General features: G+C 36.1%; 1 protein-coding gene and 1 pseudogene across 1 annotated transcript; one reads left to right on the top strand and one right to left on the bottom strand.

Moving 5' to 3' along the window:
- The first annotated feature begins 3,027 nt into the window (after positions 1 to 3,027).
- Positions 3,028 to 3,549, top strand: LOC130049739 (uncharacterized). The gene has a single exon (XM_056147697.1). It carries the CDS (start codon positions 3,028 to 3,030, stop codon positions 3,547 to 3,549), a length of 522 nt encoding a protein of 173 aa, XP_056003672.1.
- Positions 3,550 to 5,824: 2,275 nt separating this feature from the next.
- Positions 5,825 to 14,628, bottom strand: LOC130046298 (uncharacterized; annotated as a pseudogene).
- Positions 14,629 to 20,519: the final 5,891 nt, after the last annotated feature.

The following is a 20,519-nucleotide window of genomic DNA, read 5'->3' as shown; positions in this document are numbered from 1 at the left end:
GTGACCTTGAGACCACGCCCTTTGCCCCAGGGTAATGCCTTGAACAATTTTTAATCTACAACATATCCTCATCCTTATGTGTAAGTTTGGTGATAATCTGCCCTGTGGTTCTTGAGAAGATGATTTTTTAGCAACCACTACTTTTGTTTGTATTTTCCTGATTATCTCCCCTTGTTAAAGGGTCACATCCTTCTATTTCGTATGTATGAAAGCCCTTGGGCCAATGATACTCTGTAACAAATTTGAAAAAAAATGGCCAAGGGGTTCTTGAGTTATAGCCCTTTTTCTAAAAAGTTTACGCACACCGCACAAATGGCCATAGCATTAGCTCTTTGAGCCTTCGGCTCAGAAGAGCTAAAAATCAATGGTTAATTTTTTTTTATCATCAACCTATCAATCTCTACCTTAATCACTTTCCATTTAAATCATATTCAGTCTCTGAATTCATTGCTTCAAGCGAGTGCATTTTGATGTACCGCACCGTAGCGTGAGAAACTGTATTCCCTTCACGGTCTAACGATGACGTCACCTACTAACAGGTTCTAAAAACTTGGATGGGATGCTTAAAATACAGTAAAAGTATGAAAATTGTAAAACTTTCAAAATGGATAAATGCTTATTTGATTGTTCATGTCCCCTTCAAAGAAGAGGGGCATATTGGTTTGCACCTGTCGGTCGGTCGACCACATGTTGTCCGCTCGATATCTTGAGAACCATTCACTCGATCGTAAGGATATTTCATATGTGGGTTGGTTATGAAAAGAAGAGGATCCCTATTGTTTTTCAGGTTATAAGGTTAAAGGTCAACCTATTCTGGACAAAGGAATATACTGTCCGCTCAATATCTTGAGAACCCTTTGCTTGACAGACTTCAATCTTGGTACACCCTCAGGAGTTGAAGACCCCTATTGATTTTTAGGTCACATGGTCAATCCACTCTTAATATAGGAAGATATTGTCTGTTCAATATTTTAAATTGATGATACTACTCTCAATTAAATGATGTGTGTGTATAACCCTCTTCAATTTTCACCATAGGGGACATACGTGTTTTACAAACATCTCTTGATATGACAACATTTCTAAAATGGCACCCTGGTCAAGCATTGTCCATGATTAAATATTTAAGTACTGTTGGAACAGGACCTACTCGGTCTCCGGGTTGGAAAGACTCAGATAGCCAATTTCGACTTTTAAAAGCCTGCAATCCTACCTATCACGGGACTCAATTGATGCCAGGCTTGGGCTTCTGCATATGAACTTCGAAAGTCCCAAACCAACTCAAAAGTTGTACCATTGATTGGACAGCAATCAAAGGAAACTCCAATGTTTTCATTTCAATTTTAAAGCTAGTTGCTCAAGGCGCACTTGTCAATTTTTACATGCTTGCATGAAGGGTGAGTCACCAAAGCCATCCTTCTATCTATTGTGACAGCGCAGCTCAATACAAGTCGCAACGTTTCTCAAGACCACAACAGCAAACATCCTCAGCTCAGCACAAAATGACCCCAGTTCAGTATATGCCTTTTTGTTAATATAGTCAGCAACATATGGGGTTTAGGTTGGTCACCAGTCAATTTCTCTGCGTTTAATGATTTGGTTGCAGTTTATCCTGAAATGGTCCCGATATTTTTCACCAAGTAACGAAGCAAATTTATCTTTGATATCTCTTAGTGAAGTTGGGTTCCGTAAATACATTTCATTGTTTTTCACTCGATCTCTCGAAGTGGTCTTATCACCGTTACCCAAGCGGTTTTCACTCGATCTCTCGAAGTGGTCTTATCACCGTTACCCAAGCGGGTAATAATTTCTCTTGGACCTTACCTGGATATTGTTGGATGCCGGATGATAGTGTCGCCGTGGTAATTAGAGGTGATTACATAGGTGAAACATCACATCACTCGTGCTTCATTGTGGAGGTGACACACTTGAGATGGCAAATGGCTAATCGGTCAATATTTAACCATTGGTTAGGTAATTTAATCACTGGTCAACTTTTGAGCAACATAATTTAACCAATGGCTAAAAGTTAATCGGTGGACAAGGGATTTAAAAACTGGTTAAGCTTAACCAAGGTTATGAGCAACGCAGTCCAGATGTATTGTTTATTTTACTACCTATGTGTCAGTTATCTCCAACATGCCGGTGCTGAACCTCTGACATATGTATGCTTTGCATTAAATGTCATGCTACAATTATACCAGTGGCGTAGCTTCCATTGAGGCAACCGAGGCAGCTGCCTCGGTAAATAAAAAGACCCCACCTTTTACGTTGTTAAAATGTCGATACCCCCTGCCTCGGTAACATTCGAACCCAAGCTACGCCTATGTATACCCTTGCTTGGTTTTGCCTGACATTTTAACGCAGCACAAATACCATTTGTAGAACACATTACGTGTGAAAGGTGTATATAAGTGTGCAAGTGATCGCGATTCAAGATTCCTATACCAAACACGAGTCATAAAACGATTAAATATAATGCAGAGCGAACCAGCAAATATTTCACTCCTCTGCAAAACCAGCAAATAATCCACTCTCAATCGTATGGAGAATGACTGCAATATCGACAATGTACGAACTATCATTTCACAAAACGGAGTTGGTTAATTAAATCGATCGTATAATATTTCGTGAACAAGCGGACACTTGGGTAAATTCCCAATATTTTTAACTATGATTGCGTTTTCACAGCCTTATTGAGAATTCTTCTTTTGTTCCGTTTCATTCTGGACATTCTGTCCTCCACGCAGAATAGAATGACACAGAAACATAAGAATTCTCAATAGGCGCCAAAGGGCGCATTACGCTGCGCTACAACACCTCTGTCAACGTCTAAATGCCAAGATTCTTGGCAAAACTTACATTTACATAATGAATCATGAATAAATCAATTATCAGTTTTATTTTTAAGCTTTAAAACTTACAAAATAGTTTATATGTGAAAATTAAAAAAAGATATATTTGTTTCACCGTATTTTACAAGGGATTATATCTCGGCGGAATATTGCATTACTAATGTCAACAAATATGGAGGACGCGGAAAAATTAAAAATAATCGCCGACAAATATCAACAGGGTTTGGTTCTCAAAGAAAAACAAATTGCAGCTTTGACCCACATAGAGAAACATAAAGGTGATCTGCTTGTAAACCTTCCTGTGGGGTATGGTAAAAGCATCATTTACCACCTTCTGCCGGCTTTATTAAAGTCAGACGAGCTACCAACACCGGTGATAATCGTAATCTCACCTTTAAACATAATTCAAAAGGATCAGATGACATCCCTGTTAGACCATGGTGTCAGCGCATGCAGAGTTAATATCAAAACCTGTATTGAAGAAACTACAGATGATGCTGAGAAGCAGAACTATGGTGCAGATATGGATGATACTGTTCAAAATATTGCTAGTGGAAAGTATTCAATAATTCTGTGTCACCCTGAAGCCATATTAAACACTGCAAAAGGCAAAGAACTTCTTTCCAACGAACGGTTTAAGGAGAATGTGGCAGCAGTTGTTGTTGATGAGTGTCACATTCTTGAGAAATGGTAATTATCATACTAACCCATGCACTTATTTGTTTCAACATTCTTTCGCCATTTTCACAGTATTGGTGATAATTCATACTTGCTAATGTTATAATGCATTCTACATCAAGATATATGATTAAACCCATAACACATATGACCAAGTATTGACCAAATGGTACCTTTAACAAATCCAATGATATATAACAGTCCCATGTATCAATCTAGTCCCCCACCCCTTTTTTTTTTAATTTTCTCATCATATTATACCATTCACTAACATGAAATTTACTCTATAAAATCATTCCTTAGAACATGTTTAATAGAATGAACATCTGTGACACCATCAATATTTTTTGAAACTGCATAACAATATATATAATGAGGAAAAATTAATGGTCAATGTTGTATGGTAATTCCCATCTCAAAAAAACCCCATTCTACAACTTTTGATAGCTAATTCCAGAGTTGATCCTATGACACGTGAATTAGTTGAGAAAAAAACATTTATCAATATTGATTTTAAAATAAATGACAATATATTAGATATGTAATGTATGATAACCTGTAGTGTCGGCAACAACAATATCTATGTATTTTCAAAATTTAAGAAGAATGAAATGAAGAAATACAGAATATTATGATAGATTTATTTGAATTTAGGAATATTCAATGTCATTTTCACATGATAACCATATAGGTGTTATGAGTATTTGTAAATGTAAATCAACCTAAAAGATTGGAGACAAATTGGGTAAAAATATTAGTAGGACATTTATATGAAAAGTTTTCTTGCTTTCAAAGAAAACCACAAAATTTTCTTTTTAATTTACTTCTTTCTGGTACATAGTCCAAACCAATAAGAAATTTGGCCATGAACATTATCTTTGCATAAGTTTACTAGTTGTAACAGGTGTAATTTAGTGTCCGCAACACAGGTTCTTTTCCGAAATTTGATGTGGCATAACTTTTTTTATAGGAATGCTTATACAAAAATTTTTTGGTTCTTGTATGCATACATATTGTACTTTCGAGGCAACATGTCAAAAATGTCCTACGTAAATTTTTATTGTTGCTTCAAGTGCAACATAATTTGCACAAATACCGTTAAAATGGCGTTTACTACTTGCTACAGCAGGCTTTTTATCCTGTTATACTAAATACGTTTTGATCAATATACTATCTGATTCATATGAGGAGACATTTTGATTACCAATCATTATAAATTTCATTACAGGGGAGAAGACTTTCGAACAGCATTCAAAAAACTGGGTTCTCTCAAGGTTTTTTTCCCAAATGCTCCTTTCATTGCATTAAGTGGTACTTTGACAGTGAGTCAGAAGAAAACCATTCCAGCTACGTTGAAATTGCAAAGTTATAAAATCATTGAAGAGAATCCAGATAAAGCAAATATTTACCTTGCTAAGTTCAGAAAGCTTCCCTGTGGAGATGTATTATCGGAATACGAACAAATTATATTCAAAGTATGTGATGACTTATATAAAGAAAGAAAAAACTACCCCATCACATTGTTGTTTATACCCATTTTCTACATGAGTGAGGCCATTATGTATCTACAGAATAAATTTGGATACTTGAGCATCAGAGACTCTCTCTACAGTGCCATTTGTTCTGGACAAGATCCTTATGTTATGGATTATACATTACAACAGCTAAAACTTGAAAACTCACAAATTCGTCTTGTTTTAACAACATCTATAGCAGGAATGGGATTTGACCCCAGCAATGTTGAACATGTTATTCATACTTGTCCCCCCAGAAGTATGGCTCAGTATCTGCAGGAGGTGGGTACGGCGGGTAGAAGAGGACAACATGCTACAGCAACAATGTATTTCAACAATAGAGATATTGCCAAGAACCTTCCAGGTATTCAGGATGATATAATTCAATACTGTCAAAATGAAACAAATTGTTTACGAAATCAATTGCTGTCTGTTTTTGGATTTCAAAAAGAGTCTATGTTACCAGGATGTAAGTGTTGTTCTGTCTGTAAAACTGAATGCAAGTGCAGTGATTGTATATAACCAGATTATATTTCATGAACAGAATTACATATAAACATATTACGTACAATTTTTCATTGTTTCTACATTCTCCTCCTAGGCACCTGATCCCACCTCTGGTGTGTCCAGGGGTCCGTGTTTGCCCAACTATCTATTTTGTATTGCTTGTAGGAGTTATGAGATTGATCACTGTTCATTATCTTCACCTTGCATATATATATATATATATATCACTTTTTATTTTAATAAAAAAAAATAAAAATACAACTCTATTTTTGCCCTTTATTGATTAATATCATATTTTTGAATAAATAAGGCTACATTAACTCATGTAAGTTAACCAAGATCCATTTCCCCAGTTACAGCCTTACAATGGATTATCATAGAGTTCATTGTCAGGATCAATGCCATCCTCTTCCACTTCCAGTATTTGAAAACCTCGTGCAAGTCTGGTTAGAATTTGGTGTAGTCTCTCTTTCATTTTAGGCATTTCCTCTATAGATAGTGGAACAGGACTTATGTTCGAAAAACCTACACATTTTCTGCAAGGATGGTGTTGAAATGGTCTTAAGTCTCTCAGTTTTTTATAAACAGTGTCTTTGTTTCGGATACTGTAGAGGAATGCCTGCCACTTTTTGGCTTTAAAATTACACTTTCATCAAATTTTGTGCAGATTTCATCGATTGCATCAGCTGACACAGTCACACGAGAAATGGATTTATCACTCTTGTTTGCTCCCAATGCCTTAATTAGAGCTTTTTGATTACAAACACTGTGCTCTTGAACTAAGTCACACTCAACGTTTTTGCCATGACTTCCCCAAATGTTAACATAAGACCCTTCCAAAACTCGAATGCGTTGTAAAGGAGACAAAACAATTTCTGTTTTCAATAAATAGTCAACATTCTCCACTAGGTATTTGCTTAATCTTGAATGAGAATAAAAGAATGGTATTGAATATTTACAGTTTAGAACTGTTCGATTCAGATCACCTTCCTTTGCTCTATCATGTAGCTCTAAAATCTGCAGAAACCAATGGCAGAGCTGCATGGCGTAATTAAACACTTCATCGCTCTGTGGCGTTTCATGAAATGGAATTAAGATCCACTGATTTTCATCACCTACTTTTTGCACTTGATATTGTAATGAACCCCTTAGTGGTTGAGGAAGGCCTTCAGCTGTATCTGCATTGCAGTATCCAAAATACTTCATGAAATCAATCACAGTAGCCAATAATAAAGATTTCTGTTCTTCGGAAGACTTGCTATTAATATCTTCAAAATTCTTGTGGTTTGGTTCACTGTACTTGTTTTCCATTTGGAAAAATTCCATAAATTGCTCTTTAACCAGTCCTTCACCTACTGTCATTAAAAGATCAAAATGGGGTTGGAATCTACCTTTCACCCGTCCATTCACATTTGTGCGATGCAGAATTGTTTTGAAGTAGTGGAGAGTTCCAGGAGAGTTCTCATCCTTGTATAAGCATTTGAAGCATTTCTAATTAAAATGAAAATTAAAAGAAAGATAATTCTAATAAGGGTTTGCAGGATATTAAACATCAGTTTACAGAGTAGAAGGAGGAGCAAGGGTATTTATTTATATAATTATTTTGACATTTCCTATTTTTGTCTGTCATTGTTATTTCATCACTTTAAATTTAAATCATGTAATAATGGGAATTCATAAAAGGTTGTAATACCTCTAAAAAGTCTTGTTTGTTATGCCACATCTCAAAGACGATAGGATTTAAATCATCATATCTTCTCTCAGGTGTCACGGAAATGCTTCGCAGATTTTTTGCTTCCTGTAACCTCACTCGTGTTAGCTGGTCTCCCCCGACAACTACCTGGTATTTTCTTAGAATCTCTAAATTACCTATTTTCATATGAAATAAATATTATATACATGTACGTACAAATGCATATTTACAGTTATATACAAAAATAAAAAATGACCAGTTTAAATTTGTGAAATCATTACTCTAAGAAGGACTACTGGTCATGAATTCATATGGACATATTATGGTATGGAAACTGATATTTACCAAAGGCAGCTTGGTAAAGCGTTGTAATCTGGTCCTCATAAGCATCCATAATTGCCAAACAATCTTCATGCTTTGCTTCATTTTTAAACTGAATGGGTAATGGCATCACATTGGAAGCTACAGCCATTATCTGGGAAAATTCATGTGGAATATGTTTGGGCAAAAACTTCTCATATTTCTCAAAATATGGTAGTTGACATAATATTCTGGAAAGAAGCACACAGCATATATCCATAAATTTAAGTCTTTCTGGGTCATTTTCTTTGAGTAGAACATCATCAGCAGATAACTTCGAAACATCAGTATGAGGTATATCAGTACTCATGTCAACGGTAGCAACTCGACTAAAGATAATGTTGGAGGTGAACAGATGGAGATCCAGGTTTCTATTGTCTGAAGTCAGTTTTGATCTTTTAATATATATATCTAGGTTGTCACCTATAAGAGAATAAATTCACTCATTCACTATTGAATTAAAAAATTGAGCAGCGCTCAAGGTCCCCCGCCAAGGAGCATAACATAGAGAAGCAATGTTTTGTAATTATCTTATCGGTGAGTATAACTGGAAATAAATAAAGTCGAATAATGGTCGCGAAAGGCGGGGGACAAAATTATATGACTTAAAAGAGGAAAGTTAACAGATTAATTAAGTTATTCCCACCTGTCACCTTTACCAGTGGATTGCTTTTCAGTTGTTCAATTATAAGCTTCTGAGAAGCACTCCCAATGGATTCCTGGAAAACCATTCTTCTTTGGGATGACAATGTGATTCCTAACTGGTTGAATCTAGTTTGGCCCTGTACATTGAACAAGAAACTGAGTGTAAACAAAGCATTCTTAATATATTTAATTAAATGTTATACTGCATTTCCTTTTTTTCTTCTTATTACTTTACAGATGTGTGCTGATTTAGTATAAACATGTTCTGTACTCATATTTTTTCCATTTGCTGCTTGGCCAGATTTGACTTTTAATATGTTATCATGGTTTTTATTAACGAAAAACAAAGAAGTTTTAAATTTCAATATATGTGCACTTGTATTCTATCTATCTTACCAAATACTTTGTATTCTCAATTCACCAGGTAGATCTGCCCTCTGATAAGGTCAACATGCATTCAAAAATGAATCAACTGTAACAATAATAACAATAATAACTATATAACTAATATATTAGCATATAAACTGTAATCATAATAATAATAAAGCATAACAAATTTTTACTATGAAAACTAAGCATATCAAACAATACTAATTAACCATGCAGATCGAACTGTACTAGAAATAACTTAGAATATAAAAATATACTAAAAAGAACTAATAGAGGAAAAACTAACTAAGCATATCAAACTGTAATGATAATGTCAAAGCAAATCAAACTACTTGTCTGAAATTTTTTAAAACAGAAGATGGTAAATATGAGACACCTGAAAGAATATAAATGTTATACATGTATATATATATTAATTAATTCCATAATATTAGAATAATCATGGAATTTGTTGTATTTGTAAATCCATAATCCAGTGACCACATAGGACACAAAATATTTACCGTGTTTATAATGTATTGCGCAGGGTTTCATACCTCCATCATTACTACTTGTAAATGAATTTAGTAATAACAGGTTAGTTGTTAAGTTTGTTGTTATTGTATTCATTGTAACAATTTACTCTATCACTCAGCCCCCCTTCAACTGCAATTGCACTTGTTAGTCGGTGGAAAGCTGACAAGTTGTGGTACTTGTGCTTCATAAGAATACTGTAGCATGTTGCCAGGACTGGAATGATTGATGGGGAAATCTTTCCACTATCAGGAACAGCTACAGAACACATGACCTTTAATAAATGTGGCATCCTGTAAAAAAACAATATCAAGATTTTGGTGAGGGGTCATTGAAGAGGAAGAATGCACATTAATCAATTTAAATATAAGTCTGTCTTTTAAAAATAATTCAATAGCATTACCAAATACTCATGGAAAGGTAAACAATATTAAATAAATAGATATATATGATTTCATATGATTACAAGTTACCTTATAGAATTAAATAAACTATGTTTATAGTTTAGAAATGTTAAAAATTTACATTAACACTGATATAAATTTACATTTACATTAACACTTTGATATAATTATAATTAATCATATAATTAAATGACATTACTTGAATGTAAAATATTGGAAAAAAATGGACACCTGTTTTTCATCTCAGCTATGATATCATGGAGAAGAAGATCTGCATGTTCCACCAATGTGTTTGCCTCTCAAACATTGTTGTTCTTGACATAAGGGCCTTTGATTGGTTTCTTAATTCATGAAAAACGTTTTCATCCAAGGAACATGCTGAAAGTGCATTTTCTTTATCCTTAATAAGATTGTCCCAAGCAGATTTAATCAATTCAAACGCAGGGTCAAATAGTTCGCTATCGCTTTTTAAATTTTGACCAACAGTTGCATAGCCATGCTCTGATGGCATTGTGGACTTTGTACATGCAGTTGTATGATAAGATGGAAGAGATGGAGTTGTATTTTGGCACATGGTTACTGGGTTCTCAAACGTTACTTTAAGTCTTTTTCTCGACTTTGACTGAACTACTTTATTAGCTTCATCAGCAGTCGTGTTGCATGTCTGAAGACTTTTTGGCGTAAGGGGAGAGGGCACTGTCCTTTTTACATGATAAGGCAAATTTACAAATGACCTGCAAGAGGATCAGAGGTGTTTAAAGCTGACATGAATTAATAAATATAGTATAATTCTATATGTCCGCCATATTTCTTTGCAAATCCGCCATATTAGTTGGATATTCTATTGTTATATGTATCAGGGTTCGCATGGTATATAAGGGGACGAGTTGTGCTACGCTTCACTTCACATCAGTGTCTTCGATTTACCTGTGCGGGTAGCTTCGACATGTAACACGTACATCTCCGATACTACTTTACAGGACACCAAGAAGAAATGAAATCACGTTTTGAAACACCATGCAGTGCTCAAAATTACAATAAACAAATCGTACAGTTGTAAATCATTCTAAAAGCTTTGGATAAATAAATATAGAATGCCTTTTCTTTACTTGAATGTGCGTACATTTGCAATAAATACGTCAAAACTATACAAAAACGCGGAGAAATATTTCATCTATTATCTAGATCTATTGATGATATGGAATAAGCAAAGGGTATAAAATCTATGCCATTCACACTTACTTCAAGCAAAATGTAAATACATAAATGCTACTATACGTATAAAGAAGACATGGTCATGTATGCTCGCCATGAAAAAGCATCGAATGCGGATGACTATTTACCTGGGTCTACTCGTAATATCTGTAAAGGACCGAAGATGTACGTGTACACCTGTCGAAAATACTCAAAGTAGTAGTAAAACTCCCTTTATTAGCATAATCCATGAAACAAAACGGTACACTCCATTTGTATTCCAACAGTAAACAACATTGTCCATTGTACAGACTGCGACACACTTAGCCCGTGCCGATCACCTATCTTCAATCAGGGGAAGTATCAGAGTAGAATATTTACCCTGTATTGTGCACGAATCCTTATACCGTATGCTTTGCTTGTCAGAGTATTGAAGATTTATAAATCAGGAAATCTTTTAGGTACATAAATTGTTTGTGCATAGATAATTTGCATATACAACACTGCACGAGTGTATGAGAGAGAGAGAGAGAGAGAGAGAGAGAGATTGAGATTCAAACGATGATCTTGTAATAATCGCGCTCTTAATAAGACAAATGCTAATTCGGCGTTTAATATATCTTATATATCTATGCCATTTTGCTTTATTACATTCTGCGTCGGATGCAAATTGTAATAATTGAGTTTATCATATGCGTTGTTATCAAGCACATAGAATTTTTTTTTTATTTAAACATATTTTATTGAGAAACTCAACAGGATTGAGCAACAGGCATAGCCTATATATGTAGGCCCTCTCCCAAAAACAAAGGTCAAGCACAAAGGTACTTAGAATCAAGGGGAGGGGCCAAGAGTGTCTGTCCCCCACCTTTGATAACAATATTCATTTTTTTTTTTTTTTTTTTTTTTTTATGTTTTCCGCCACACTCAACAATTTTTCAGTTATCTGGTGGCGCCCAGTTTTTGTTGGTGGAAGAGAGAAACCAGATACAATGTACCCTGGAAGAGACCACCGACCTTCCGAAAGTAAACTGGGAAACTTTCTCACTTACCGACACGAGCGGGTTTCGAACCCGCGCCGACAGAAGTGAGAGGCCGTTATTTTGTAATGCAAATAAAAATTATATTGGGTGACAACCCCCTCTCCACAAACTTGACCCCAGCTTGAAAGTTCTGATATAATAGTAGAAGACACACACCACCACAATTAAGAAAATGAAGATATTATGAGGCACTCATAGTAGAGGACTCTAACCACCCCATCCCACCCCCAACGATGGAAGAAAATAAAGTGTAGGGGGAAATTATTGAGACAGTCAAAATAAAAGACTCTTGTAACCCTTCGCCCCCACATTAGGACTTTGAAATTCGGATAAAACATCTTGGTTTGTTTGGGTTTTATGTTTTATTTTATTGATGTTTTCGTTCATCTTTTTAATTATTATTTTGAATGGCAAGAAATTTTAAAGAATCCAATTTTCCATTTTTTTCTTCCTGTTGTACCCCCCCCCCACCCCATGAAAAATGACGATACATGTCTGGTTATTACATGTACATTTTGCTTTTCAACACATGCATGCATGCATACTAATTGTATGGTGTAGAATTGCACCCTTTGCCAAGTTTTACTTCATTTACACAGTGTAAGGAATGGTAAACCAAAATCACAAAACAAAATGCATAAAGTCCAAGATAGTTTTAAGCGTAGGAACTTCATTGGACTATAGCATATGTGTGTTTTAACGTTTCTGTAACATGTCATAATGATTATTTTCATTTCGGAGATCTGGCGCAATGGATATATTCTGAAAATAGACATACCGCTGTACGTCGAAATTTCAAATTCAAATGTATTCGATAAGATGTTAGTATTCATAAATCAGTAAAATTCGTGTTGAGGTTTTTTTTTAATATGATACAGTGTCAATCCACTGTAATGCATTAGTAGGATATGCAAAAGGCAAGAGTATCAACATTTTCTAGTATCGATATCTATATGATCACGAAAAAACATTGTAATTTATATCCGGATTCATATGCCGATTTAGATATCAATAAAAACAAAGCTGGATAGTTTGGGGGAGGGGGTTCAAATGAGTCTGATGAAATTAAAAGAAGGAACCCCACATTTGCATTCAAACTAGATGTACTTCAAAATGATTTTATTTCTGCTCTGACTGAAAGCATGATTCTAAATTCGGTAATGAATCTTGCATACAAAATAATCAATAGGGGAACACATAAATCCGAGCTCCTTTGGAATTTAATGAAATGCAGATATGCACCTTTCTTTCAACACGAATTGATGTTGTTTCAGGCACGTATACAGGGGGTTGGGGTGGGCAGGGAGGCTGGCCTGGTCTGCTCTCCCCATTTTTTTGGCAATTTACTTTTTTCCGTTATTCTAACATACAAAGTCAGTATTTTCTACATGTACAGTTCAAACTGATATATTTTTTTTAATTTGTAATGAATTCAATTATAAGCATCAACTCCTGTAAGTTTTTAATATATTGTCAATAACAAATTTTTAAATAGCTGAAATTTTTTAATGCTTGTAAGCTTACCATTATATCAGTGATCAATTTTCTTTCCTTCTCTCTCTCTCTCTCTCTCGTCCAATCAATGAATATGGACATACGGAGACCGTAAATAATTATGTGGTTCCCAAAGAAACAATAAAACTATATTTTCGTTTATACATTTCCTTTTATATGTGTCTTTGTGTAATCAACTGTTTATTATGGATTGCAAATGTAATACCCGCATTTTTAAACAGACGTATATTTTCGATCATTATTCCCTTATTTGTATATCCAAGTTTGTATATGATCATCGATAAATTTTGAATTGAGCACGCAATATATCCAACCAGATGATCGGTGTATATGATTAGATTCCCGATTTTTATAAACTGCAAAACCTCGACCAGACAAGCATTCAATACAGGAAAAAATTTCGACTCTGACATCTCCCCCGATTGAATACACCCTATTTGACACGGGTGAAGTGTGTCGCAGTCTGTATAATGGAATGACAACTTGTTGTAAAGTTCTAACGAGATACAAATGGAGTTTATCATTTTGTTTCGTGGATTTATCAGAATAAAGAGAATCTAATATTTTCGGTAAGTGCACATCTCCGATACCTGTTGAATAGACGTCCGGATTTGATACGAGTTTTTTTTGTGGCGAATATGCCATGTGCATTACATATTATGCATATGGCATGGACCTGTATTTTGCAAGAATTGATATAAATAATCTATTTTATGCTCTTTGCTTATTCCATTCTATCAGTTTGTAATTGGCAAATGATTTCTCCGCATTTATTTCATAAGAAACTGCAAATACTTGCATGCACTTGCAAGTATGCAAGAAAAACTTCTTTTTTTTTGCATCTTTTCTAAATTATCTAAACTTTCGGAATGTTGCATTGGTATACAATAAATATTTTGTAATTTTGAGCAAAGCATAATGTTTTAAAATGTTATTTTATTTCTTTCGCATTCCCTATATATTACTATCGGAGATGTGCACTGGTCGAGTCCACCTAGAAAAATCACTCAGGTGTGACAATCACATTTGGGGTATATACGGGTAGAGTAAATTAAGCTACCTGAGAGAAATATGGCGGATAAGATGAGAAAGGTGTACGTATTTATTAATTCATGTCAGCTTTAATAAACTCAAACGAACCCTTCACTTTGTTGTGGCAGTTGCGGCATATTCCAGCGTCAGCGATTTTAAGTTTAGACACCAAATCACTGTCCTGTAGAAGTAAACTTAGCTCCTCGTCAAAGTTTTCGGACGTTAGCTTTCTGCCGTTTAATTTGATAACTCTATTATTTTGTGAAAAACAAACACAACAGTCGATTTTCGTTGGCGTCGTCGCCATTTTGAACAACATGTGACAAAGGTCACGTGTCTCTGTTTTCTGGACTACTTTTTTAGACGTTGACAGAGGTATTAGTGGAGCGTAGCGGGAACGATAACTCTGGGTAGAGATTGTAAGGCTGTTACAATTTTAATGTTTAAAGGTCTTAGGTGACAGGGGGCAGTTTCTTTGGTTTTGAAACAAGTAGATAGGGGGTATACACCAAAGTCAGATTATGACAGACTAATGAAAAATCATATTTCCCTTTTATGTCAATACTTGTAATTCATATTACTGTAGTTAATAAATTATGACCCTAAATTACATGTAATCTATAAATACTGGTGCTGGTGCACAAAACATGCTCTGAGAGGTTCCCTTTTTTGCTTTGATTTTCCCTCATTTGGGCTAATCCGCACCAACCCAACACCATCACAGTACCAAACATGGGGATTTAGATACTGTGCACAATCAAGAACCCTTTTTGCCCTTCTCAAAAATCTACCTCTCAATATGGGGCCATTCACCTTCCCTCACAGCTACATACTTTTTGCTAGACCCTGCATGTTTTCACCGGAATTTATTCAGCAACTGACCACGTGTCTTAGGTTCGTATTTGCACCCATATATATGCTAGGAATCATGGTGACACCTACATGTTGTATATCAACATTTTTATCAAGCACTCAGCTACATTTGAAATGCATCCTACAATTATTGTATACATTTTTACACATGTAATATCACTTCAAATATGGGGTATTTCCATTTTTTGAAAAAGTTGACCGGGCATATATTGCGAAACTGCCCCTGCTACCTTAAGATGTGTCGTATTTATTAAGTAATACAATTATACAAGTGTCAGTCAGTTTCTTCTCCTGAGGGTGGCTCATATCTGGTTGCTATATACTGTCGGAACCCAGTGTTGCAATCAGTCCGCACTGCTCCAGTTATCGCATCTATATGTCGCATATAACTAGGCCGTGCGCACGTAAAGCCCGCGAATGGCCTATACCACCCCGGTAACTGGGCGAGTCGTTCGCAGAACGGCTCGCCCCCATTTACTACAACCTCCCCGTTTTCTCCGAAAGGACGGGGTCCACAGCCTAAGCCAAAATGAACGTGGGGGTGAAGTTTATTTAAGACACTCCCCTAGGGTGAAAACCAGGTAAGCACGGCCCAATCCCGCCAGAGAAGGACAACGGGCGCTGTCAGCGCCTGCCTAGAAAAGGTTGGGGGACGGTCCGGGTCGAGTCCAGGAAAGGCGGGGGAACTAAGGCAACATCTACCACTCAGCCGCCAGGTACAACCAAAGGCGACGGAGGGACCCTGGTGAGTACTGAACATCCCTAGCGCAAGGTGAAGATAATGAACGGTGATCAATCTCATGTGACCGGGCAGAAATCCGCCAAGTTGTCCCTCTGTCTCCAGAGCCCGGACCTCCCAATCTATATCCTGAAGTGTCCTGATCCGTAAGGGTGCTGGAATCGTGATATTTACAATATATGCCTCCTTGTCCCAATGATGCTTCATACCAAAGTATGAAGTATCACTTCAAAGTTTACCATAAATTTTGTTTTGTTAAAACTTTGATATTTTGCTTAGTATAAGGACTAGATCAAATTTAGTCAGTTGATGCATCTTGGGACCTAATATCATGCTGTCTCAAAAGTGGGTCATGGAGACCTACTTTTTGAATTTCGCAGGTAGTTATTATTAAATGGATTTTGATGCATATCTTGGGCACTTTTGAACCTATGATCATCAAAAGTTGTCAGTTGATGGATCATGGGACCTTGAACTGCGTCATGTATAAAGTATGTCACCATGACCTACTTTCTTAATTTTATGGCTAATTTATGAATACATTTAGGTTGTTATTCCAGGTACCGATAGGTTTAGAATCATCAAAACTTGTAAGTTGATCCGTCTAGAGGCCTCGAAACATATTTATAAAAAATGTAGGTCACAGTGACCTACTTTTTGAATTTTGCAGACATTCAAATTTCACATAGCTCTTATCCTTAGACGAATTTGACTCCACTTTTTTGGCACGCTGTTTTTGGCTATAATAGCTCTAAAACTTCATTGTTATTTCGGATTTCAAACATTTCGGTTGAGCATCACTGAAAAGACATTATTTGTCGAAATGCGCATCTGGTGCATCAAAATTGCTACTGTATAAGTTTTACACACACACGCATATATATATATATATATATATATATAGTAAAATAAGTTTAGTAGCAAAGGAAAGATTGTGAAACAAGAACATGAAAGCCTTATTTACCGAGTTATGGCCTAGCTATAAAGTTTTTTCTTTCAGACAAACATACACACACAAACCAAAATTATGGGGATATGAAAATTATGAATTACATCTTTGAAGTAAACATTGACATAACTGATTTCATTAATAAGGTGCATATACATGTAATAAATTCTAAATTCTGAAGGTTTCTTTCCAGTAATTTAGTAGAGATTGATGGTGATCTTTTGAGGATATCAAAAGAAAAAATACAGCAATTATTCCCAGAAAATATTTTCATATCGGGAATCCAAATGCAAGGAAAAAGGAAAATAAAAATGTTATATCTTTCTTTTCCATTGAAGTCCAATAGAAGAAAATCCTCTGCATTGCGATTGTGAAATAGTTACATTTTTCAATGTTGCCAACACAAGGAGTTTGCAGTTGAAGTGGAGAAATGGACCCAGATGTCGAATTCCTAGTTATATAAACAAACCACTGTTGTTTCAATCTTTCATTCCAGCTGTTTCTCTTCAGGTTCAACAGTAATCCGCAGGATGTCAGTAAATGTACGAAGTTTTCTATTCCAAAGTCACTAAAATTTGTTATATGGTTTTTTTTCCATTGAAGTCCAATAGAAGATAATCCTCTGCATTGCGATTGTGAAATATTTACATTTCACATGGAGTTTGCAGTTGAAGTGGAGAAAGGGGCCCAGATGTCGAAGCCGCAGTTATATAAACGAAACACTGGTGAAGGATCTACCCCTTCAGAAAATGGACTGTCATTCAGATATACAATATTTTATAATGAATTACTACATGCAAAGGAGGGGTAATCATACGTGTCAGGTAAGTAAGTTTTTAAGCACTTGTTAACAGTTTACGCTTTCTTATAATCCTCGAAGCGTAAACTGACCTAAACCAGGTTATACTCGTTTAAATTGCCCCAGAATTAAAGTCATTCCTTAAATAACCGAGAAACTAAAAGCATTTTAAATTTTAAAAAAATATATCAGTTTCAATGTTTAAAGTCTTTGTGACTTTCGATAGCAGTTTTTGAAATTTAGACGTACCAAAATATGTCCATATATATATTTTTGCACTTTGTGTTCACTGCAAATTACTGTCAAATTCCCCTCACCTTGTAATTAACCAAGAATTGGGTTTTCCTCCATCTGTGTAAAACGAGTGCATGTGTGACGGAAGTGGGTATATAGATGCGTGACTCCCATTCTTGCAAATACTCTCAAATAGTTAGCGAGACAATGGTGCAGGAGCGACCTTTCAGTGAAAAATTAGTAAGTTCAACAGAAGAAATATATATCGTTTCGACCGCACTCGAATGCTCCCCGGTGGTGTTAATGGGGTGTTCTGCCTCAAAGGTGTAAGGATGTCACTTGTGAACCGTCAACAGCTGATAATAATCAATCTGCCTAAAACTTGTAGTTATGCCACACAAAAACCTATGTTTCCATGACGCGACCGACCCAATAACTCGCTTGGGGATTGAGGTTATAGATCCGGAGTACCCTTTACTTGTCATAAGAAGTTGACTAAATGGACAACAGGTGTGGCACGATAAACATCCCTCCCTGCTGAATGGCCATACGCGCCGAACATAGACCTAAATGTTGCAGCCCTTCAGTACTATGGTGGCATGTCCATACAAGTGAAAGGTTCTCGAGAGGGCCGTTAAAGAATATACAAATCAATCATCGAGTTATGGTTCCCGCTAAGACGATATAGCGCCATGTACTCTGGATAGGGAGTATTTGATCGATCGCTTGGAATGTCACGTACTGCCTACGGAAAGTACATATAGCCAGGAATACGTAACCAGACTTTTACTCCTTTTAAAACTCCTTTAAGGTATACAGATATCTTTTATCCGTTTTTTTGTTTTTTGTTACCCTTCGTGATATTACTTACTTTTCCTTCCATAGATGATCCCCCCCCCCTTAAAACGCAGAAAAGGAATAGAAAATACCAACTAGGGATCCTTTGTCCTTTGTGATTTTCTCTGGGTGGTACGTCGGTGACTGAATTAGCCAAAGGGACGGAATAACCCCAGTCAGAAACGCGCTTTTATGTTGGGTTTTCAATACCATTGTCTACAGCCTACAAATTGAACTCACTGAATATCCTCCATTAACTCCCCCAATATAGGATAGTACTGATCATATATATTGGTTATATTAAAGTATGCATGTGTGTGCCCGTGTAGTTCCGGGTTAGAATACATCCTCAGTACCCCTTAGTACTGGTTTGTTGGTGTTGTTTTTGCCACACTCAACAGTTTTTCAGTTATATGATGGCGCCCGGGTTTTTTTTTATTGGTGGAAGAGAGAATCCAGTGACAATGTAACTGGGAAGAGACCACCGACCTTCTGAAAGTAAACGGAAAATTTCTCACTTACCGGGGCGAGAGGGACTCGTACCCGCGATAACCGGAGGTGAGAGGCCGTGTGATTTTGAGCGCGCTGCTCAAACCCTCAGTTGTTTTTATGATTGATTGAATATTGTTTAACGTACCTCTCGAGAACATTTCACTCATATTGAGACGACACCACTGCCGGTAATGGGCTGCAAAATTTAGGCATATGCTCTGCGCTTATGGTCATTGAGCAGGGAGGGATCTTTATCGTGCCACAAATGCTGTGACACGGGATCTCGGTTTTTGCGGTCTCATCCGAAGGTCGACACAGGTCCCACAGTAAACATATTGGATGAGAAGACTGACATATATATAGGAAGCCTAAAGTTAAAAACAAAACAAAACTGCTGCCATACGGTGGAGGAAATCAACTTGAAGTTCTTGGAAATTGTGAGCTGGAGGTGGAAACAAAAAACAAGTATGGAATATTCCGGTTCCATGTTGTCAAAGGAAGTCATGGCGCTTTGCTAGGATACACGACAGCATCTCAACTAGAACTAGTCCATGTTAGTCACATCACACAGTCGAAATTAGAGGCAAACTATCCAGAAGTATTCAAGGATAAAATAGGAAAGTACACTGGAAAACCAGTCAATGTTATAAAATTTAGAAATTAATTTCAAAATTAAGGAGTATCTCCCTCATGCATAGCTCTTATCCTTGGACGAATTTGGCTCCACTTGTTTGGCACGCTGTTTTTGGCTATATTTAGATCTAAAACTTCATAGTTATTTCGGATTTCAAACATTTCGGTTGAGCATGACTGAAGAGACATTATTTGTCGAAATGCGCATCTGGTGCATCAAAATTGGTACCGTATAAGTTTTACATATATATTAAAAATTAGAAAATTTATAAATACTAAGATATATGTGTGTAATAATTACTTTTCAAACGATACTGACTCTATCTCGCCATTAAATTGTAGTTCCGCACTTTCTTCTTCTGATATTTCCTGTAAAATAGATAAACAAGATTGATGGATTGATATTTTCCACCACACTCAACAATTTCAGTTATCTAGTGGCGTCCAGTTTTTATTCGTGGAAGAGAAAACCCAGATACAATATACCTGGGAAAAGACCACTGACCTTCCGAAAGTAAACTAGGATACTTTCTCACGCAATGCTTTAACCACACGGCCACGGAGACCTCCGAAATAAACAAGACTTAAGAAATTTTATTTTAATCTTTATACTTCAACCA

Source organism: Ostrea edulis, chromosome 8 (genome assembly GCF_947568905.1).
Source record: "Ostrea edulis chromosome 8, xbOstEdul1.1, whole genome shotgun sequence".
NCBI classification, from domain to species: domain Eukaryota; kingdom Metazoa; phylum Mollusca; class Bivalvia; order Ostreida; family Ostreidae; genus Ostrea; species Ostrea edulis.
The sequence above is the reverse complement of the archived record's forward strand: the minus strand, read 5'-3'. Positions and strand labels throughout refer to the sequence as shown.

Coding starts and splice junctions, on each gene's coding strand:
- LOC130049739 (XM_056147697.1), top strand. CDS start 3,028: ATGGAGGACGCGGAAAAATTAAAAATAATCGCCGACAAATATCAACAG.